The 22480-nt window shown below is 35.9% G+C and overlaps 5 protein-coding genes across 7 annotated transcripts; 4 read left to right on the top strand and 1 right to left on the bottom strand.

Annotated features, from left to right (window-relative positions):
* The first annotated feature begins 2628 nt into the window (after nt 1-2628).
* On the top strand, nt 2629-3276 carry LOC100854026 (uncharacterized). Its single transcript, XM_003631716.4, has one exon. It carries the CDS (start codon nt 2751-2753, stop codon nt 3147-3149), a length of 399 nt encoding a protein of 132 aa, XP_003631764.1. The 5' UTR covers nt 2629-2750; the 3' UTR covers nt 3150-3276.
* A 4812-nt stretch (nt 3277-8088) lies between these two features.
* On the top strand, nt 8089-8517 carry LOC132253608 (uncharacterized). The gene has a single exon (XM_059736108.1). The coding sequence runs from the start codon at nt 8089-8091 to the stop codon at nt 8515-8517; it is 429 nt and encodes a 142-aa protein (XP_059592091.1).
* A 428-nt stretch (nt 8518-8945) lies between these two features.
* LOC104879055 (uncharacterized) lies at nt 8946-9705 on the top strand. Its single transcript, XM_010650518.3, has one exon. It carries the CDS (start codon nt 8963-8965, stop codon nt 9494-9496), a length of 534 nt encoding a protein of 177 aa, XP_010648820.3. The 5' UTR covers nt 8946-8962; the 3' UTR covers nt 9497-9705.
* Nucleotides 9706-10978: 1273 nt separating this feature from the next.
* Nucleotides 10979-11407, top strand: LOC104879054 (uncharacterized). Its single transcript, XM_010650517.1, has one exon. It carries the CDS (start codon nt 10979-10981, stop codon nt 11405-11407), a length of 429 nt encoding a protein of 142 aa, XP_010648819.1.
* A 481-nt stretch (nt 11408-11888) lies between these two features.
* LOC100254363 (homeobox protein knotted-1-like 3) lies at nt 11889-21080 on the bottom strand. Of its 3 annotated transcripts, none has more exons than XM_010650411.3 (6): nt 20136-21079; nt 15527-15647; nt 13754-13947; nt 13537-13668; nt 12542-12678; nt 11889-12462 (listed from the first exon to the last, which is right to left on the bottom strand). In XM_010650411.3, exons 1-6 carry the CDS (start codon nt 20793-20795, stop codon nt 12423-12425), a joined length of 1284 nt encoding a protein of 427 aa, XP_010648713.1. In that variant the 5' UTR covers nt 20796-21079; the 3' UTR covers nt 11889-12422. The 3 variants fall into 3 exon arrangements, with proteins under 3 accessions (XP_010648713.1, XP_002285407.2, XP_059592245.1); XM_002285371.5 differs by having other exon boundaries at nt 11889-12454; XM_059736262.1 differs by having other exon boundaries at nt 11889-12678; nt 20136-21080.
* Nucleotides 21081-22480: the final 1400 nt, after the last annotated feature.

Below are 22480 nucleotides of genomic sequence, written 5' to 3'. Positions count from 1 at the left end.
CTTGAATATTCAATTTTTGCACAATTTTTATCAATTTTGCATAACTTTTATCAATTTCACATAAGGATGCAAAGTAGACTTGAGAGATGAATATTTTCACTTTCAAATATATCTCTAAAACTTTGTTTTCACATAGCATCTTCTAATTTCGTATGGGCCTGCAAAACATACCAAAGGTATGAGATTTTGGCATTCAAAGCTTTAAAAAAATTCATTTAACTTCACGTAGAATTGGTGATTTTGCATAGTCATGTGAAATCTTCAAAGGGTACTCTTATTGCACTAGGTCCTCTCCAAATTGTCATCTTTCGAGCTTTTAGACCCTTGGAAATTCCTTCTTCCTTTGATTTATGGAGTGTTACAAGATCACCAAAAAAAAAAAGATATATGCGCTTAGAAAAAGAAAGAAAAATTGAAACAAATGGAATGAAGTGTAAAGAAATTGAAAAAAAAAATAGAAGAATTGGGATAATTAGTCATTTTAAAATGACTAACCCCTCTAAAAAAATTATACTAAGTCATGGAAGGATCAAGGAGGAAAAGTTCCTCCTTGAGTTGATGTTCATTGATCTTAAAGGCAATTCCACTTTTTGGATTGACAAATTTTAATAACCCCATTTGAAAGCACCTTATGAACCAAATATAGGTCATTTCATTGAGATTTGAGCTTTTTTGGAAATATATGTAGTTTGGAATCATATAGGAGCACTTTTTGTCCTTCTTGAAGCTGCTTTCTAAGGACAATTTGATTATGTTGTCTTTTGAGTTTGTCCTTTAGAAAATTTTGAATTCATGTAAGCTTCATTTCTTAATTCTTCTATCTTGTTCAAGTTTAGAAATGTCCTCAATCCTGCTTTTTGAACGTTAAAATTCAATTTCTTGATAGTCCACCATGCTTTATATTCCAATTCAATAGGTAAATGACATGTTTTACCAAAAACTAGCCTATATGGTGACATCCAAAGAATTGTCTTAAAGGTAGTTCGATAAACCCAAAGTCTCATAACCTAATCCTTGTGATTGCATTCACTACTTTTATCAGGATGCTCTTGATTTCATGGTTCGCGAGCTCCACTTGCTCGTTTGTCTATGGATGATAACATGTGGTTACTTTGTACTTCACTCCATATTTAGCAAGAAGGTTGTTGAATGACTAGTTGCAAAAGTGACTACCTCCATCACTCCATAATAATAACTTTTGGCACTCTAAACCTTGTAAATATATTCTTCTTGAAAAAATTTACCACCACCTTGTGATCATTATGCTTATAATTTATTGCTTCCAACTATTTTGACACATAGCACACTCGTACCAAAATATAAGAATATCTAAAAGATGATGAAATTGATCCAATGAAATCAATTCTCCATACATCAAACAATTTAACTACCAATGTAGGGTTAAGTAGCATCATGTGTTTCTTTGTCAACTTCCCAATCCTTTAGAATTTATCATAAGATTTGAAAATGTCATGAGGATCTTTGAATAGAGTTGATGTGTGAGCCCAACATGCATGAAAACAGCAACACACGAGTCATGTAAGATATGTCTTAGCATCAATATGAGCCTAAGCAAGGTGTAGTGTGCTAATGCATTGCATAAGTAAGACTCTTATCGCATGAGACTCTTAGTCAAACTAGGGAACTGAGGAGGAGAAGAACTTTGACACACAAAGACTCCCAATCAGGATGGGAAACTAAGTCTTCATGCACAAGGAGATAGAGACTTGTGGCACGAGAAGTTGGGATAGAGTAAGACTCGAAGTCCTACTCAATGTGGAATCCGTTGAGTTTGAGTTTGGGTCAGACTAGGACTCAAACACTAGTTCACTTGGTACAACTGCCTTCAAAAAAACAAGTGAACTACTTGATGCTTATTGTGAGAGTCCTTGCCAAATAACCTTTTGTATTCTTTTGTATTTTGTTGGTGATCAATAAAATACAACACATCTTGTGGCTTGGAGAAAGGCTAGCCTAGAGTGTGTCTAGGTGCCACACATATGCAAAAACTTGAGACCCAAATTGTGTGTGAAACAAAATTCTTATACTCATCCTATCTCATTTAATTTTATTTTTTAAAATTTTAAGAATTTTAAATTTTATTAAAAATAAATTTAATTTTAAAATAATTTTTTTTTATAAAATATTTATAATTTCTTTTTATAAAAAGTAATATTTTATTTATATTAAAAATTTATTAAACCCACTCTGAACTTCCTAATTAAAATTTTGATATGGTCAAGTTTCATATTAATGGCATATGACATTATTTAATTTGAAATCATTAATGTCACATGCCTTTTTTCCATTTGTCATATAATTAATTCTCATGTCTTGGCTATGTGTTTGTCAAAATTTTGAGCGAGTAATAGAAATAAATTAGAAATCCATAATTAATAAAACCCGAAAATAAAGTGAATAAAATGTGATAGGAGTTCTTTAATAATTGGAATAAAATCCCGCGAACGCGGAATCAGAAAAAACCACAACGCGCCCGGCCCGCGGTTTATCTGGCCTTTTCCAGCAAGGGGAGCCGCATGCCATCATCCCGCGGTTTATTTGGGCTTTTCCAGCAAGGGGAGCCGCATCATCTTACGCTCTCGTCCTTATCCATTATGTTCCCCTTGCTTTCTGCTCTTTTCCATCAACCTATAAATATATATCCAAAACAACTCCACTTCATTGTCTCATCAATCATATCCACTTTTTTCTCACTACTCAAACACTCTTTTTCTCTCACTCTTTTCAATATGGAGTCTTATGGTGATACTCCGGCGCAATCGCCGAATCATAGGATTAAGTTTTCCATGTGTCTTTGTTGCTGTTTCCGGGGGCTGGAATTAGCCGGATCGTTATCGAAGCGGCGGTTGGTAGGACGGTCGTCCGCGTGGCTGAGATCGACGGCGCGTGAGTTACCGGTGATTAAGGAGAAGTGCCGGAACCTGATGGCTCGTATGCGGAAAAGGCACCGGAACTCGGTGAATTTCAGTTACGATCCGTTGAGCTACGCTCTAAATTTCGACGATGGAGAGAATGACGAGGCTCAAATGATGAAGAGTTTTTCGGCGAGATTGCCGGCGTTACCGCCGCAGGGGAAGTGCGCGGTGCATCCGACTGTGGCAATGCCGGAGATCGTAGCGTGTGGTTGAAAATTAGGAGTTGTTTTCCGTCGTTGTAAATGTGGATTGAGGATCGGAAAATTGAGCGATGTTCAATCCTGTAACAGTAATGCGTGTAAAGGAAATTTAATGTTAATTCTGTTGGCGTTATCAGAAATTATAGACTTTGGAATCATCACTCATCAATTGGAACTGAAAGATTCTTCAGCCATTGAAGTTGAAGTAGGTACTTCCACCAATATCATCTACCGCACTTCAATATTTTAGCATCTTACTTTCTAAATTATTTTAAGATACCTTCTCATAATATAAATAATTTTAATTTTTATCTCCAATTATTTTAAGATAAAATTTTAATTTTTATGGTCATATATCTCAATATTTTCATGAATAAATTTGATGTGTGCAGGAAAAAGAAAACAAACATCAATTAATAAAACTGATAGAATGAAATCAGTTCGAATTGATTGCATTGAGGATTGAACCAATAAAACTAATCGAATCAAATCGACAAAACTGATTGAAACGGTTTCAAGTGATCATTATTCAAAATTTCTCATTTAAAAAATCCATAATAATCTGAACTGGTTATATTATGTTATTAATTTTGGGTATATTTTTCACATTTAATCTCAAAAGAAAGATTAGGTTATTTCAAGTATGATTTATTTTTAAAAAAAATTAAATATTCTTTAAAAAATTTAAAAAAAATTAATTATCAAGTGTATCTGTGGACCCCGCATTTCGGCTCAATGTGTTTCCCACTCGATGGTGAGCTTGATTTTAATTTAAAAAACATGACTTTTATTAATTAAAAACTGACTTGGAGTCGCCACTTATTTTTGTTTTATTTTTAAAGGGTAAACAAAATAAGAAAGAAAAACCCTAAGTGTGACTCCTTACTTTGAAAAATGTGGTCTGTGAAAAACCGGATCGGGTTCGGGGGTCAGGTTACTTATCAGGAAGGTACGGTAAAAACCGTAGCACCCCTCTAAGTCCCTAAAGACGGGTCTCTACTAATAAAATGAAACCGACGTGGCAATCAATAAGAAAGTCAATGGATGCCTAAGTCAAATCATGCACATATGAAAATCCAACATGCATAGAGAATGATCAAAATGAAAATCTATGCGTACCTGAGCCACAAGCCACAATGCGCTATCAAGAAACGGGATTAGTACACAATTAACGAATACGAATTATAGCTCATGCATATCGGAGCGCAAAATGAAGATCGAGCAAAATATATCAAGCACAACAGTTGACAATCAATAGGGATCAATCATATGCCCAATTTATTGTTCATGAACTAGTCTAAAAAATTCCGTGTTTTAGAATTATGAAGAATTCATTATTGCTTATGTAAAATCAAGAAGATCAGAAGATTATTTAAGAACTGAAATGGAATTAAAACTATTGGAGTATTTTGGATATTTATTTGGAAATCGGAGTCTCGAAAATTATTTGAAGATTGGAGTCTTGAGAATTAAATTTAAGAATTGGAATTTTAGATATTAAATTTAAAAGAAATTAGAATTTTGGAAATTGGAAATTAAGTTCCGAATTTTGAATTTTGAAGAATTGTTTAAAATGGAATTTCGAAATAAATAACTAAAATAATAATAATTAAATAGATTAATGTGAGTATTGGAATTTTGGAATTAGAAATTAAATCAAAAGTCGAAAATTTCAATGAGTTGTTTAAAACGGAACTTTAGAATAAATAAATAACATAATAATAATTAAATGAATTAATGTGAATATTGAAATTTTCAGAAATAGAAATTTAATTCGGAAGTCGAAAGTTTTAAATGAATTGTTTAAAATAAAATTTTAGAATAAATAAATAAAATAATAATAATTAAATAGATTAATGTGAATATTGGAGTTTTTGGAATTAGAAATTAAAATCGAAAGTCGGAAATTTTAATGAATTGTTTAAAATTGAATTTTAGAATAAATAAATAACATAATAATAATTAAATAAATTAATGTGAATAGTGAAATTTTCAGAAATAGAAATTTAATTTAGAGATCGAAAGTTTTAAATGAATTGTTTAAAATAGAATTTTAGAATAAATAAATAAAATAATAATAATTAAATAGATTAATGTGAATATTGGAGTTTTTGGAATTATTAAAATCGGAAGTTGGAAATTTTAATGAATGATTTAAAATGAAATCTTAGAATAAATAAATAAAATAATAATAATTAAATAAATTAATATGAATATTGAAATTTTCAGAAATAGAAATTTAATTCGGAGATCGAAAGTTTTAAATGAATTGTTTAGAATAGAATTTTAGAATCAATAAATAAAACAATAATAATTAAATAGATTAATGTGAATATTGGAATTTTCAAAAATAGAAATTTAATTCGGTAAACGGAAATTTTAAAGAATAGATTAAGAATGGAGTTTTAAAATAAATGAATAAAGTATTAGTGATTAAATAAATTGAAGTGAGTATAGGAATTTTCAGAATTTAATTCGGTAAATGGAAATTTTAAAGAATAGATTAAGAATGGAGTTTTAAAAATAAATGAATAAAATATTAGTGATTAAATAAATTAAAGTGAGAATGGGAATTTTCGGAATTTAATTCGGCAAACAGAAATTTTAAATAAATAGATTAAGAATGGAGTTTTAAAATAAATGAATAAAGTATTAGTGATTAAATAAATTGAAGTGAGTATAGGAATTTTCGGAATTTAATTCGGTAAATGGAAATTTTAAAGAATAGATTAAGAATGGAGTTTTAAAAATAAATGAATAAAGTATTAGTGATTAAATAAATTAAAGTGAGAATGGGAATTTTCGGAATTTAATTCGGCAAACAGAAATTTTAAATAAATAGATTAAGAATGGAGTTTTAAAATAAATGAATAAAGTATTAGTGATTAAATAAATTAAAGTGAGTATGAGAATTTTCGGAAATTGGAATTGAATTTTAAATGTAGGAATTTTGAAGTATTATTTGAAGGTTAAAATTTTATAAATTGGGCTGGGGAATTGGAAGTTAGAAAATTTATTAAGAAATTAGTGCTTTAAAGAAAGTGATTCATATAAAGTAGATGCAAGCAAATGGGCCAATTTTAAAATGGGTGAATAACTCAGTGAGGCCTTCTCTTCTTCATTATTTTTTTTTATCTTTTCGCTTGGGCCTGGGCTTCATCACAAGCTCAAAACCAACAGCAAAATCACCTAAGCCCTCAAGCCCATTAGCCATTGCGGGCATCTCCCATGCAGGCGCTGCCACCCACGACTTCTCCGCCCAAAGGTCTCCAAGAGAAACCATGGGCTTCTCAGGTTCCATCTCCGCACCTCCAATATCACCGGCACCGGCTGGAGTTTCAGCACCTCAATTGCCGCCATCCGAATGACGCTTGAATCCGACGACGAACTGGAGGGCAGCTATGGCGGCATGCAGCAGCAGCAGTCGCCGCCTCCTGGGCGCGCCGGAGGTGACCCTCGGAATGCTGGCCGACAGAGTGGAGGATGCCGGGGTCGTGGAAGGGGGTGAGGGAGGTTTGGAGAGAGATCTAAGGGTGACGATAATCTTCTCCAAGACAATAACAACTAGGACGGTGGTAGAAGAGGATGCATGAAGATCGAAAAGATTTGAGAGCTAGGAGGAAATTTCGAGTGGATTTAACACATGAACAGCAGCGTATCCCTTATGTAACTCATGCAAGTGAAGCAAAAATCAAACAAACGGGACCTTTGATGGCCAAAACAAGCATCCACATACCAACAGCAAAAATAAAAATAAAAACCATAGATCAATAAGAGGCATGGTGTGACTGTAAAAATGGAGAACCTAAGTGCCGGAAAGTCAAACCTGAGAGATTCCCCCAACGGAGTCGAAGTGGTCTCGCCGCCAGCAAGCTCTCTCCTCTGATCAAAAATCCCTCCTGCTCGCTTCTCTCCTGTCCATCTCCTCTGGAACCCGCCTGAAGAAAAGCCCCTTCGATAGCTCTCCCTGGTTCCGTCCCCTAAAAAATCCTTCCTCTCCTTTTCTCTCCAAAAAAAACTCTCCTCCGAAAATCCCCCCAGCTTACTCTGTTTTTTCTTCCTTTTCTCGTGGCAGCCTCTCATTTTCTCTGCCCTAGGCCACCCACATCAGTCCTCCTTTCCAGTCTTGTCTCGCCGCCCTCCATACAGCTCATCCTCGGGTCGACAAGATGAATAAAATAATAATAGCCAAAATGCAAAAACTTGTCACCTCTAGGGGGTCTACAGTATCCCTAAAAAAATACATTTTTTTAATATTATAAATAATTTTTAAAATTTTTAAAAGTGTTCTTTAAATTTTATTATAACACACAAATAAAAGAAGATGTTTTTACTCACGGGGCAAACAAATAACATCCCACATTCTTAAAGAAAGAATCCATCCTTACATTTATCCGATTAACTCTTCCCACTACGATAGATTGGATTTTGTTTACATTAAATTTTTCTTAGCAGAATGTATCATCTTTAACAAATAAATAAATAAATAAACATTTTAAAAATAAGTAATAAATAAATAAATAAAAATTAAAAAAATACGTGAGGACAAGTACAACATTATGAGTAAGTGCATACCAAGCAAGGCCCAGGACCAAGCAGCTGTTTGAGGTTCAACTGTCGTACAGCTGCGATTGGGCCGGCAAACGAAATCTCATCAACCCGTAAAGATATCTTAATGACAGACCAATAGCAAAAGACGCAGGCGCCACCAGAAAACACAACCCGAACTCATTCTCTCCACGCGGCCCAATCAAATTAGGCTTTCTGATTCGCCGTCCAAATTCGCATGTCACGTGAGCATTCCAAATCCGATTCCAGTAACATACCAACTCACCAAGAATATTTATATTCCCCAAATACCCTTATTTTAGTGTTCACCGTAGCTTTGAGTTTCTTTGTAACAAAGCCTCTCGCCCTCTCTCCCTCGCTCTCTCATTCTCATCCTCATCCTCATGGCCATCCCACATGAAAAACCAGTCTCTGCGGCTACATCTTCAGAATTAGAAGGTATAAAAAGCGTTGAAGACGATGAGAGGGCCATGGACGCCAATGCTTGTGGCTGTTTTCAGAGTCTTTCTTGGCTTAGGCTGCGGGGAAAAAGTGGCGGCTCGTACGTAGTTTTGTTGGAGAGGCAGAAGTCATCAAGAGAAAATTGCTTGGCGAAGATAGGGAAGAAGTTAAAGAAAATGAAATGCAGGGTTATGGAAGATGGAATGAGAAAGAAGAAGAGGGTGGTGGAGTTTCGTTATGATATGCAAAGTTATGCGCTTAATTTTGATGATGGGATTGGCAGAGAAGTGGATGGTGCACGTGTTTGTTTTTCTACTCGATTTTGCAGGATTAATGAAGGATTGGGTCATCAACGAGTAGAAGGTGGTTGAATCTTGCTGATGGGTGGGTTTAAAAATTTATTAAACCCACTTTGAACTCATTTATTTTTATCTCAAACCTTCTCATTAAAAGTAGGCGAGGTATCATTCCTAATTAAAATTTTGATATGGTCAAGTTTCATATTAATGGCATATGACACTATTTAATTTGAAATCATTAATGTCACATGCCTTTTTTCCGTTCATATAATTAATTCTCATGTCTTACCTATGTGTTTGTCAAAATTTTGAGCGAGTAATGGAAATAAATTAGAAACCCATAATTAATAAAACCCGAAAATAAAGTGAATAAAATGTGATAGAAGTTCATTCATAATTGGAATAAAATCCCGCGAACGCGGAATCAGAAAAAACCACAACGCGCCCGGCCCGCGGTTTATCTGGCCTTTTCCAGCAAGGGGAGCCGCATCATCTTACGCTCTCGTCCTTATCCATTATGTTCCCCTTGCTTTCTGCTCTTTTCCATCAACCTATAAATATATATCCAAAACAACTCCACCTCATTGTCTCATCAATCATATCCACTTTTTTCTCACTACTCAAACACTCTTTTTCTCTCACTCTTTTCAATATGGAGTCTTATGGTGATACTCCGGCGCAATCGCCGAATCATAGGATTAAGTTTTCCATGTGTCTTTGTTGCTGTTTCCGGGGGCTGGAATTAGCCGGATCGTTATCGAAGAGGCGGTTGGTAGGACGGTCGTCCGCGTGGCTGAGATCGACGGCGCGTGAGTTACCGGTGATTAAGGAGAAGTGCCGGAACCTGATGGCTCGTATGCGGAAAAGGCACCGGAACTCGGTGGATTTCAGTTACGATCCGTTGAGCTACGCTCTCAATTTCGACGATGGAGAGAATGACGAGGCTCAAATGATGAAGAGTTTTTCGGCGGGATTGCCGGCGTTACCGCCGCAGGGGAAGTGCGCGGTGCATCCGACTGTGGCAATGCCGGAGATCGTAGCGTGTGGTTGAAAATTAGGAGTTGTTTTCCGTCGTTGTAAATGTGGATTGAGGATCGGAAAATTGAGCGATGTTCAATCCTGTAACAGTAATGCGTGTAAAGGAAATTTAATGTTCATTCTGTTGGCGTTATCAGAAATTATAGACTTCGGAATCATCTCTCATCAATTGAAACTGAAAGATTCTTCAGCCATTGAAGTTGAAGTAGGTACTTCCACCAATATCATCTACCGCACTTCAATATTTTAGCATCTTACTTTCTAAATTATTTTGAGATACCTTCTCATAATATAAATAATTTTAATTTTTATCTCCAATTATTTAAGATAAAATTTTGATTTTTATCATCCATTATTAAAATTATTTGTCTCCAATTATTTTAAGATAAAATTTTGATTTTTATCATCCATTATTTTAAGATAAAATTTTAATTTTTATGGTCATATATCTCAATATTTTCATCTTTATTCATTAATTTGACGTGTGCAGGAAAAAGAAAACAAACATCAATTAATAAAACTGATAGAATGAAATCAGTTCGAATTGATTGCATTGAGGATTGAACCAATAAAACTAATCGAATCAAATCGACAAAACTGATTGAAACGGTTTCAAGTGATCATTTTTCAAAATTTCTTATTTAAAAAATCCATAATAATCTGAACTGGTTATATTATGTTATTAATCTTGGGTATATTTTTCACATTTGATCTCAAAAGAAAGATTAGGTTATTTAAAGTACGATTTATTTTTTAAAAATTTTAAAAAATTAATTATCAAGTGTATCCCTAAAATTTTTTTTTTTAATATTATAAATAATATTTTAAATTTATAAAAGTGTTTTTTAAATTTTATTAAAACACACAAATAAAAGAAGATGTTTTTACTCATAGGCAAACAAATAACATCCCACATTCTTAAAGAAAGAATTCATCCTTACATTTATCCGATTAAAACTCTTCCCACCACGTTAGATTGGATTTTGTTTATATTAAATTTTTCTTAGCAAAATGTATCATCTTTAATAAATAAATAAAAATTTAAAAAAATACTTAATAAATAAATAAATAAAAATTTAAAAAAATACGAGGGGGACAAGTACAACATTATGAGTAAGTGCATACCAAGCAAGGCCCAGGACCAAGCAGCTGTTTGAGGTTCAACTGTCGTACAGCTGCGATTGGGCCGGCAAACGAAATCTCATCAACCCGTAAAGATATCTTAATGACTGACCAATAGCAAAAGACGCAGGCGCCACCAGAAAACACAACCCGACTCATTCTCTCCACGCGGCCCAATCAAATTAGGCTATCTGATTCGCCGTGCAAATTCGCATGTCACTTGAGCATTCCAAATCCGATTCCAGTAACATACCAACTCACCAAGAATATTTATATTCCCCAAATACCCTTATTTTAGTGTTCACCGTAGCTTTGAGTTTCTTTGTAACAAAGCCTCTCACCCTCTCTCCCTCGCTCTCTCATTCTCATTCTCATGACCATCCCACATGAAAAACCAGTCTCTGCAGCCACATCTTCAGAATTAGAAGGTATAAAAAGCGTTGAAGACGATGAGAGGGCCATGGACGCCAATGCTTGTGGCTGTTTTCAGAGTCTTTCTTGGCTTAGGCTGAGGGGAAAAAGTGGCGGCTCGTACGTAGTTTTGTTGGAGAGGCAGAAGTCATCAAGAGAAAATTGCTTGGCGAAGATAGGGAAGAAGTTAAAGAAAATGAAATGCAGGGTTATGGAAGATGGAATGAGCAAGAAGAGGAGGGTGGTGGAGTTTCGTTATGATATGCAAAGTTACGCGCTTAATTTTGATGATGGAATTGGCAGAGAAGTGGATGGTGCACGTGTTTGTTTTTCTACTCGATTTTGCAGGATTAATGAAGGATTGGGTCATCAACGAGTAGAAGGTGGTTGAATCTTGCTGATGGGTGGGTTTTTTTTTTTTCCCTTATTTTTTTTGTTTCTACCATTTGTTTATTTTTCTGTATGTTGGAACTTCATGCACATTTATTTTGATTCAGCAAAGATAATAATGTCATCGATTATTTCAGTACTAGTTTTCTTTTTCTTTTTCTTTTTCTTTGGTTTGTGCCATCATTTTTAACATGAAGAGAGAAGGAGAAAGAGTTGGGTTATTTTCTTGATGATGTCGGACGATCATCGTCTGGGAACATTTGGGGTTTAGACGTGAAACTGGGGATTAGCGTTTTGGCCATTTGAGGAAGAAAGCCAAACATCACTCCTTTCATTCCCATGGCAGGGAAGCTTAATTTAGATTAAGCTAAATTAGAACGGGACAAGAGAAGTTGGTATCTTTCCAAATATCAAAGTCACAACCGTAAATGGTCATCAAGAAACGACGTACATTATCACATTCATGAAGCAATATAATAATGTTAATAAAAAAGCAGAGAATACTTAATGCTATTCATTATGGTGTCAAAGATCATATGTTACATATAAGTAACCATATCTGCAGCAGATTTATTGCTATACTACAATGCCATAAAAACTATAATCACCAGTACTATTAGGAGCCATGCAAGAGGTAATTATTATTACACTGTACACTGACACCCCAATCACTATGATTATTCTCAACTATGAATAGAGGAAACAAAAATCATAAATGAAATTGGTTTAAGTGATATTTTCTTAAAATCTTAGCTTCCTAATCATAAGGATTAATACACCATCTGCATGCCTTGAAGAGCATATACCTATATCGTCATCACCACCTTACCTCATCCACTGCGTTAGCTTGAAATTGTAGAAGCAAAAGAATGGTTCTTCACTTGATCATCATATTGTTTTCATGCATCCTTATAGCGTTACATTTCTATGTAGTATGATGTTGGATTTATATAACCCACGTGGAGCATGAGATGATAGATCAATGGGGAGTTTGATTCTAGGACTTCCCTCTTCATTTACATGAACCGATCACCACTGCTGTTTTCACCTGCATTACTTTGATTTCGAATTAAGGTTGGCGGAAAGCCCTTGAGAAATGTGAATCAACAAAAAAATGAATGCTTTAATGGAATACCTTTTGCGTTTGCTCTTCAAAACAGTGGAAGTAGAAGGGTTACTGTGCCAGTTTCTCTTCCTCTGATTGATGAACCAATTGTTTATCTGCTTTAGTTGCAAGCCTGTTTCTTGTACCAACTTTGCCTTGTCCTCCTCCTAAGAAGATATCAAAATCAGCATTTGCTTAGGTATCATACTCAAGGCACATCTCACCTAATATATTTCACATATGAACACACTGTGTATGTGTTGTGTATTATGGTCAATCTGAAAATAGTTGGAAGTCAACCCTTACAGGTTTAATTCCTAATTTCTGATTATTCCCAATTTGAATCTCAATATCCCATGGAAGAATTAAATCAATGAAGGAAAAAGGTACGAGTATGTAAGATAGATAAATTGAAACAATTGTGACTCGTGGAAAGATATTCAGCTTATAGTCTTGCAAGTTCAATATATTATTCCTGGGAAGCTCTTTGGCATTCTGGAGAATGCAAAAGTCAAACAACTACTTGAGTAGTTAGTTCTTATGCTTAACATGTCTTTTGGGTTTTCTAATACTAATTGCTTCTATATCTTCTTCTGAAGGGGGAAAATCCATAAGAGCATGGTGGATTGAACAGAGGGAAGGGTTCTCCCAATAAGTAAAAAATGAATCACGCAAGATTCTAACTGAGCTTCATGGTGGTGGAGGAATGGATTCCACTCAAAAGATACCTAATGAAGCAACTGCTGGAGTTAAAATTTAATTGAAAAAAAAAAAAAAACTATTATCTTGGCTTTTTTTTTGGATATTATAATGATTTTTTAATTTGTTGCACTTTTGTTAGGAGCTATTAATATTTTTTTGCTTGCCTATTAAAAAAAATGTAATCAGGAAGGACTATGATTGGGAATTGTTTAATTATCTTTTACATTAGGAAAAATATAATTGACTTGAGCTTAAAGTGACAATTGGAAATCTTCGTAAGACATAAGAGTTCATATTATTAAGACAAAGAAGCCAATACTTACTGTAGGGTATGGCCACTTAGAATGTGATTGCCACCAAGCTTTTAAGACAGAAGTAGTGTCACCAGGAAGTTTTCCTGCTCTTCTTTTGCGCAAAATTTCTTCCCTTATGTCCACAATTTTCTCCTTGTACCCCTATAAGAAGGCAAAGAAGACAAGGTATTAGTTGCTAAAAATTGAAAATGCCAAAAATTTGACCATCTAATATTCCCGAGTTTACCTGTTTCAGTTCATGCTTCAGCTCTTGCCTTACTCGTTCCATCAAGGACCTTTCACTCTCTGTAGGGACAAGAGGACCAAATCCCATGCTGTCTGCACCCTCCAGACTTCCATCAAACAAGTTGGCATCACTATCTATCTGGTCTTCCTCGTCGTCAGACATTGTTGCACCTGTGCCTTCACCTGGTGAAACTCCTGTTCATGCAACATGTAGAAAACGATAGCTTTCAGCAATTGATTACCCAATGCAATGAGCTTACTGTTCAAACATGAACTAGATGCATTTTAGTGATATCAGCAATATATAGGCTCATCAGGAGAAGTCTAGTAAATTTTAAACCACAATCAGTCTTGATATTTTCCATTATTGCTGTTTGCTAGCTTTAGCAGAAGCAGTCTTCTAATCTAACAAAGAAAGGAAGCATAGAGTTTTGCTTCAAGGAACCAAGAATCATATAGGTGGACTTTCATCATTGCTGTTGGCTAGTTTAGCAGAAGCAGTGTTGTTATCCATACAGAATGGAAGCACAAAAATATGTGGCCTTTTAAAAACAGTTTTGCAAGAACCCGAAGAGCTGATGAATTTTCAAAATTAAAATCATTGGATATTCCATTTACTCATAAATGAAAAACACAATTACTATGTGGCAATGGAATATCCCAACAAAAATATTCATGATGCTGAAGTCAGTGGAAACTGAAGGCATGATTACTTGGAAACCAAACAAATAAATAAATAAATGAAGGTGAATTGGTTGGCATCTCATACATGTCATTTGAGACTAGAGTGAGGATTCCTAGCGATTGGCAACACCAAAATCAAGATTTTGATTCTTGATTTTGGGATATATGAGAAGTCTGTTTTTCTCACTTGGGATTTTGCTTCTTAATAAATCATCAATCCTCACAATTTGTGGGAACATACTATAAGAAGTAATAATAGATTTTGTAAGGAATTGTTGAGTACAGTTTTCACATGTGCTTTGGTAGGGTGTTGATACACCTAAACAGATAATTATTACCAGGGAAACTTAACCCTTGGATTTTGAGAGAAAGAAGAAAACATAAAATTTTCCATCATCATTGAAAATTTGCGTCTTTTTTTAAAGCATGAAAATATCAGCTAATGGTCTACCTAAGAATGCAGATACACTTGAAAATGATTAATTTTTTTTCTCAAATCTGGAGTAGTTTTCACAACACATTTCTCGTGAGGGGACTAATTTTGAGTGCTATGTTTGTTGCTTTTGAAGCAGTTTGAAGCATTTCACACAACACTCACATCTGAGAACTGTGGAAGCAACCAAAAAACCTTTGTCAATGAAGGGGGTTAGGCAATAAAAATACCACTTCAAGGGATTAATCAGGCTGAACTGAGAATTTGGACATTTTCTCCCTGATTGAAGCATACAGGCCTAAGTTTACCACACATCAAGTAATGATAAGTCAAACCACCATAATATGATATAATAACTTATAGCAGTACAGGTTGGCAACTGAGGCTACACACTTCCCATTTGATCTCATATTTGAAGTTCTAAACATCAAAAGCACTCCAAAGTAGTTTAGAGTTCCTCTAGAGAAAGGTTGTACCATCTGCACCTCAGCATGTTTAATTTTCTTCCTAAAAATGTTCAACTATCAACAGTAGTGTGAGCAAGGAAGCAGACAAGAATGATCTAGATGGAAAAATCTTTAGAACCTTGACCATAATTCTTATTTGAAGATGCAAGATATTTGGAAATAAAGAAATCCAAATACGTGTGGAACACACCTGTTAAGCTTTGCAAGGATTGTTCGATCTCCCAGCACGCCATTACTGCTTCCATTGCATGGACCCGAACATGTTGTTGCAGTTGTTCTTTAAAGGAGCAAAGCAATAGAACATAATGTGTCTACATTAACAATTAAGAATAAGATTAAAAATTTGATACATCATTAAAAATAACTTTCTTGTTAAATATTAACAGGTTCTTCCATAAAAACAATTTCCAGAATTGCAAAGTTGGTTATATGACAATATGATCAGAGAATATATGGATACATGAGGAATACTTAACTGGATGCTTCATCATGCACTTTAGACAGGAAAGGATCACTAATCCATATTGTCTTATTATTTGGACAAAAACCAAAAATAAAAAACAAGGATGTCCTATTTCATTCAGCTTATTCAACCAAATAAAAAAATTGGATAGAGAGAAAAAAAAAAAAATGATGTCACCTTTCTTTTTCCCAGTTAGGCAGTTATTCACTTGTATATCAAGGATTGAAGAAACTTCTTAGTTCCTATGGTTCAAGAACTAATGGTAGAAGGCCTCAAACATTTAGAAACTAACTTCATCTAGACTATAGATCAGGATTGGCATGTCAGAGATGCCAAGCACATTCAAAGCTAATTTTATTATCTGGACTAGCATGTCACCATGCGAATCAATTTGCCTAGGGTCCAAACTAATTAGTTGAAGTTCTCACTCACTACAAGTAATAGGAAAGCAGTACACTAACTTCCAAATCCAAAAAGGTTTGTGATTTTATTGTACCATGATCACGTATGAATAAAGATCCCAAATCAGCCCTTTCAATAATTCAGACATTCCCAAAATAACTTTAAGACAGGAAGCTGAACAATATGAACCACACATACCCTATTAATATTCATCTATACGTATTGGCAAACCATTTAATGTAACATCTAACAACTGGCTATATTCTACTATAGATTTGCATGTGCAAACTTGTAGCCATTTCCACTCTCCACACAGTTGGTGGTTGAATTCTATGTTTCTGCTTTTCCATTTTGCCTGATTGCCAGAATTAAAAAAGGAAAATCATCTGTTTATTATATGTAACAAGAAGAGCAGTGAATAAACTTTGTTTGTAATTCCAGACTAATCAAAGAAGGGACTTAACGATCACAATGATGCTCAAAAAATATTCCATGATAACAATGGTGACCATATTTCTGCATCAATGATAAAGAAAGGTGGTTAGACAGACTCTGCTTGAGCATACAAGAATATGAGTTTCACAAGTGGCTATTACATGGTAATAAATATTACTCAATTCTAAGATGATACTAATGAATATTGCTCAACAAAATTTGGAAATTAATGAGCAAATAATCGCACATAAATTCTAGCAGTTACCACCTTCTTTTTGTGCATGACAATGAGATTTGAACTATTACAATTAGGTCACATTGGACTCTAAGAGTTTGGGTTCAAAGTGGCCCTTATAGCCACTCATATATACAATGAGGGTCACTTTTGAAACAAATCCTCAAAATGGCCTCTTTTTGCTATGTCCTTATCTTTTATTTATTTATTTATTTTTTTAAAACTTGTTAGAAGTTGCATCTTGAAACCGCGGCTTCAGTATAAATTTAGAAAACACATCTTAAAACCACGGCTTTAGTACATATTTAGAAACCATGTTTTGAAACTGCAATTTCTGATTTCTAAACAACCACAATTTTAAAACGTGGTTTCAAGTTAATGTACGATAAAGATAATCTGACTAGACACAGATAAGATACTTATCCATCTTTTCATTAATAAACAACTCAAAAGTCATCTTACTTTAAATTCAGTCCAAGAATCCAAAATCTCTGAGAATACTTTTTCCCACTTCTCAAATCCAATTATATAGAAGAAAAAAAATAAAGAAATGAAAAACCTTTTTTTTTTTCACTATTAAGAAAGTCTAGGCTCCTTGTAAGCTTTTTCTCACTTGATTGAAAGACCATCTTGAGGGATGTATGCTGGTTAAAACTCACACATATTTTGACTCAATTTTTCCAAGGAGGGAAACCTGCACAAAACTTCTTGCAAGATTCCAACAGAAACATTTAAGTTCATCATGAAACTAAAAAAACTTGAAACAACTTTTATTTGATGACTCAAAGTGCCCACTCCTAGGATTTACAGTAGAAATCATATCTTTTAGAATAATTACAACTTGGAATCAAAAGTCCAAATGTCTTTAACTTGTTAATCAAACTATTAGTTCGGTGTTATTTGTTAACACCTTTGCATGGACTATGCATGGGAAAGGCTTGAGCAGTGCAAGTAGCACTCCTAAGGCCCTAAGGCATGAGGATGGCCATGCCCTGAAGCAAGAAGGTGGTTTGGAGAAGGATTGAAGACATTTGGCCCTGGCAGGACCATGACAAACACTTGAGCAGCATCCAAGGCACCAGGGGATGGAAGGAAGGATAGCATTGGCAGAGGCCCAGGACCACAAGCATGGGCAGCATTCAGAGCCTTTGCATGCACCAACACAATGGTTGGTAATGACTTGGTAGCACGGAAGACAAACATAAGAAAGTGTCTGTGGTGCAACACAGCTGATGTAAAGGCAATGTTTTGTCAACAGGAGACTGAGGAATTTGGTGCTGTCTGGTGATGGTTATACAACCATTACTATTGCCAACAGGATTTGGCAGGGTTTGATTGGGCAATTCGAATTTAGGCAGTAGGGTTGCAGCTCCTCACACCTGCCTATTTAATGGCATTGGCCTAGTTTGCCTTGAGCAACCATCCATCCTTTCATAAATTGTGGGTATGAGTTGAAGCAAACCAAGGCCAGATTTCCTTGTACTTCCTGTGACAAAGATATAAGGTTCAGTTAATCACCTATAAATGTTGCATGTGCTTTGTTGTATTTAGGTTTCTTTCTTTGTAGGCAAGGTTGGTGGACTAAACAGAGGATACTTAGCACAACACAAGGTGAAAATTTTGTTAGAGTATGTTTAGGTCGCTTTTTTTCTAGGCAAGGTTGGTTAGTATGGCATAATTAGTACCACACAAGGTGAAAATATTGTTTAAGGATTTTTAGCCCTTGTGACACTTACAAGGAAGAAGAAAATCCTTGAACATCAGAAATGACTTTCTAGTGATCAAACTATTTCACACTTTCGAACACAAGTTCCCCATCTCAAAACTTCACATGATGGTTAGGAAACTAAAAATAGCATCCACTTGTTGTCAAGCTAAAAAAACCACATCTGGCACATGTTCCTGAATTATGCTAATAGTTTATATATTCTTTTGGTACAGTAATTTTAGGAAAACAACTCTGCTGTTTGTTCTCTAGTAGGGACTAGTTTCTATTCCTTCTCTCTATAAAACTTTGGTTGTGACTCTTAAAAGGAATCCTGAATTTGCTATTGGAGTCTTTACACTCTTAGACTTTGCAAAAGATCCACTATATCACTGTTGGAGCATCTTCTGCTTGGAAATAGCCTTGTTATTTCATAATTTGCTTCCTCATATTCAGTTTCACACTCTTTTTCACATCAGTTTCTGTTTAAGTTTCTTGTCTGACAACTAATGTAAATCCACTAGATATTTTTTTGAATAACTGGTATTCAGTACTTCTACGATGTCAAAGCTCAAAGGCCTACATCAAGCATCCTTCACTTCACCAATATCAAGTTCGATCAATAATTAGCCACTCCGAATACTTTAGTGCTACAGCTCTCATGAAGGAATTCCTCCAAACCAAAGGGATAATCTCAGATGTGTTTCTTCTCCATACAAATGAATTGCATCATTTGTTTGAGCTTCCTAATTACAAGCAAGGAACTTGTAATATCTTGTATTCAAATGAGTTCATGAGCAAAGATGTAGTCTCTCTCATCATTGGCTACCATACATTCCATAAGGAAGTCAATTCACTAACATCTATCTGAAATCACTACAAAAATTTCGGCTCATATGGTCATTTTTTTTTGATAGGAGGCTCATATGGTCATACCATCCCAAAATTCTTCTGTCGGCACAAGATATAAATATAACAATTCAATATGATATACAGATGCCCCTAAATTTTCCCCTGATAAAATGTTATTAATCAACCTGTGAACTTCCATTGACAATTTCCTCTTCACAATCATCAGAATTTGTCCAAACTCTGTCCATCTATTCAGGATACAGAACACAAAAATCAAACATATAAAAAAATTTGAACAACTAAAAGCATATAAAAAAAAACCTACAAATTACCATAAAAGAAGTTAAATTGCAACAATTCCAAATACACCAAGGAAACATACAACTTCTCAGCATCATAAGAATCACTCATATACTGCCAAATTATAATAATAAAATTCCACTAGAAAACAACAATCATACAAAAAAATTCAAAGAAAACATAGAAATGAATATTCAATCCGTCGAGACCACAGAAACAACAACTCACAGCAACAGCAGCATAATTCAAAACAGCACTTCAATTCCATAAATTCAGACATACCTCCAGATTAATACAACCACTCCAATAAAAAAATCCAATAACAACAACAAAATTCACAAAACGTAATTGAAAAAAAAATGTTGAATTAACCAAGAACACAACAGAAACAGAGCATAGAACCATACCATGAACTGATCAAGCTCCTTCTCGTCACCAAGCATCTGCGAATTACCATGTCCGAGAGCCGAATACTTGGAAACAACATGTTGCGACTGCGCAAGCTGCGCATCGATCCTCGGCAACTGATCCACCGGCGTCGCTATGCGCAAGCACGCCACATGCGAGGATAACAACTGCTCATACAACGGATGCGCCAAGATTTCCGCTTTCTGCCTTGCATTTTGCCAATTCACGGCTACATCACCACTCTCTGCAATCTCAGCACCATTGCCACTGTTGTTGACTTTCACGTTACTGTTATTGCTATTATTATTCGCCAAATCAGCCGATTCGTGCGACATCGCCGTGGCGATGATCGAATCGTTGCTAACCTCATCGCCGGCCGCGACGACGTCGTTCGTGTTCCGCTGCAGAAAGTTGAGAAAATTGTTGTCGCTGTACTGGCTCTGTTGCCGGAGCTGAATCGCGTGGTTCAGCCACGTCGGTCCAGTTCCGAGCTGCACCGGCTGCTGCTGATTCTCGGGTGCCTTTCCGGCACCCTCCGGGGACGACTGTGCGAGATGGTCCGGCAGTATAGTTCGTAAAACCGATGCGTTTTCCCCCAAATGTTGTTCTGTGAAATGCTGTAGTGCCATTTCTTGTGAGAGCTGGTTGTGAAACGCCATGGACAAGCGGTTTCACGACGATACCATCATGATTTCTAGAAAGAGAAAGGAGCGAGAGAGATAATATAGCTTCACAAAGAAAAACGAAGAAAATAAATATACTCTATATATAGGGAAGTTCTGAGAGGGAGAAAAAAGGAAAAGAAAAAAAAGAGAGAAAGTGGTTTAAAAGGAGAGCGAGACAGAGGAAGCGGTATCCCGGTTGAGAAAACAGCTCGGCAAACCGCCCAAGATATGGAGGGTGAAGACTGAGAGTGAGAGGAAGGTTTAGGCTAATGACGCCGCCGAATTTAATCGAGGTTTAATTTAAAGAAAGGTGATTTTGCGTGGACCTATGTGAGACGTCGATTGAAACAAGGGTGGAGGGGAGTGATCGGAGGGTGGAGATTTGACAACGTGGCTTGGACAATTGCTTTGGGTTATGTTGGATATTACCATAATAGAGTTAAGTCAGCAGGTGAAGCGCGTGGAGGAGAGTGAAGTTGGGTTTGGTCTGCCCGGGGGGTTGGGATCAGGTACGTGGTAAACTACCGTACGCCTGCAGGAGGGTAGTTGCCTGCCTCACAGGTGGTTGAACCTTCAATCTTCAACTGCTGTGTGTTAAATGCTGGTTTTCAAAGTAAAAACTAGAAGTCCCGTGCGATGCCGCACTGACCGGACTGCAGGTGATCCAATTCAGTCCAGTCGTTTCCTATGTTGGGGCCTTTTGAAGCGTTTAACACATGCTCATTACTCTTCCATTGAATTTAATTTCATTGTCTATTAAAAATGATTTTTAATGCTAAATATTAATATTAAAATAAATATAAATGTCAGGAATGTAACAATATTTGCATGTAAGGAATGGGAATTGGGAAATCGGGAAATTGGGAATAGGATGATAACATATCAAAAGCAAGTACATGAATTTTATCTAGAAGAAAACAGTAGGAATGTTCCCCTCTTACAGGTAAGAGCGTGTCCCCCACGTCACCTAGGCTGGCGTGGTAATCATTAGCAACTGGAAAACACAACTATAAGACAATGATTTATTTAATAATTCGGTTGGTCGTCGATGTGGTGACTGCCTATAGCCGGTAAACCCAAAAGAAATAAGGTGAGGACCACAACAAGCCATGAATTACGTCGCCACTTGCGGGGACAGTGACCCCGGGGGACACGTGCCGGGCCGATAAGGATTTGGACCACAAGTGGGAAACCACAGTAAGCACGCGCCAGGATGAGTGAATCAGGATCGTACACGTGGAGGGAAGGGGGAGGTGGGGACCGAGGAGTGGGGGGCGAACCATGTCCGCCGCCGGCTTAATCAATGTTGATGAGGGGAGAGGGGAGAGGGAAGAGTGGGGACCGTAGAGGTAGGGAATAGTGTTTTCCATTTGTAGTAACTGTGGACCTATGGAGAGGCTACATGGTCCCCCACCTACTTGATTACTACTCTGCCGTCAGGCAAACGGCAGCTGTGCGCCAGCAGTAGCACCCCAATGAAAGGGCTTTCGTAAGGGTTTGGGCAACGTCTCAGTATCTGTCCTCCTCACCCCTTTTGGAAATCTTTTATTTTTATCAAAAAAGTAAAAATATAAAATAAAATAAAAAAAATAAAAAAACAAAAACAAAAGCAAAGACATGTGGTGCATGCATCCTCATGATAATGTTGTGTGCGCTACATACTTCACAGTTAAAAACTC

Source organism: Vitis vinifera, chromosome 4 (genome assembly GCF_030704535.1).
Source record: "Vitis vinifera cultivar Pinot Noir 40024 chromosome 4, ASM3070453v1".
Taxonomy (NCBI): domain Eukaryota; kingdom Viridiplantae; phylum Streptophyta; class Magnoliopsida; order Vitales; family Vitaceae; genus Vitis; species Vitis vinifera.
This window is presented reverse-complemented; position numbering and strand designations above follow the sequence as displayed.

Excerpts from the sequence above, each read along its gene's own strand:
- LOC104879054 (XM_010650517.1), top strand. The coding sequence starts at position 10,979 with ATGACCATCCCACATGAAAAACCAGTCTCTGCAGCCACATCTTCAGAA.
- LOC100254363 (XM_059736262.1), bottom strand. The coding sequence starts at position 20,795 with ATGGCGTTTCACAACCAGCTCTCACAAGAAATGGCACTACAGCATTTC. Across the intron at positions 15,648-20,135 it reads AGGAGCTTGATCAGTTCATG|ACACATTATGTTCTATTGCT; the intron begins GTATGGTTCTAT and ends TTGTTAATGTAG. Across the intron at positions 12,679-13,536 it reads CTAAGTGGCCATACCCTACA|GAGGAGGACAAGGCAAAGTT; the intron begins GTAAGTATTGGC and ends ATATCTTCTTAG.
- LOC132253608 (XM_059736108.1), top strand. The coding sequence starts at position 8,089 with ATGGCCATCCCACATGAAAAACCAGTCTCTGCGGCTACATCTTCAGAA.
- LOC104879055 (XM_010650518.3), top strand. The coding sequence starts at position 8,963 with ATGTTCCCCTTGCTTTCTGCTCTTTTCCATCAACCTATAAATATATAT.
- LOC100854026 (XM_003631716.4), top strand. The coding sequence starts at position 2,751 with ATGGAGTCTTATGGTGATACTCCGGCGCAATCGCCGAATCATAGGATT.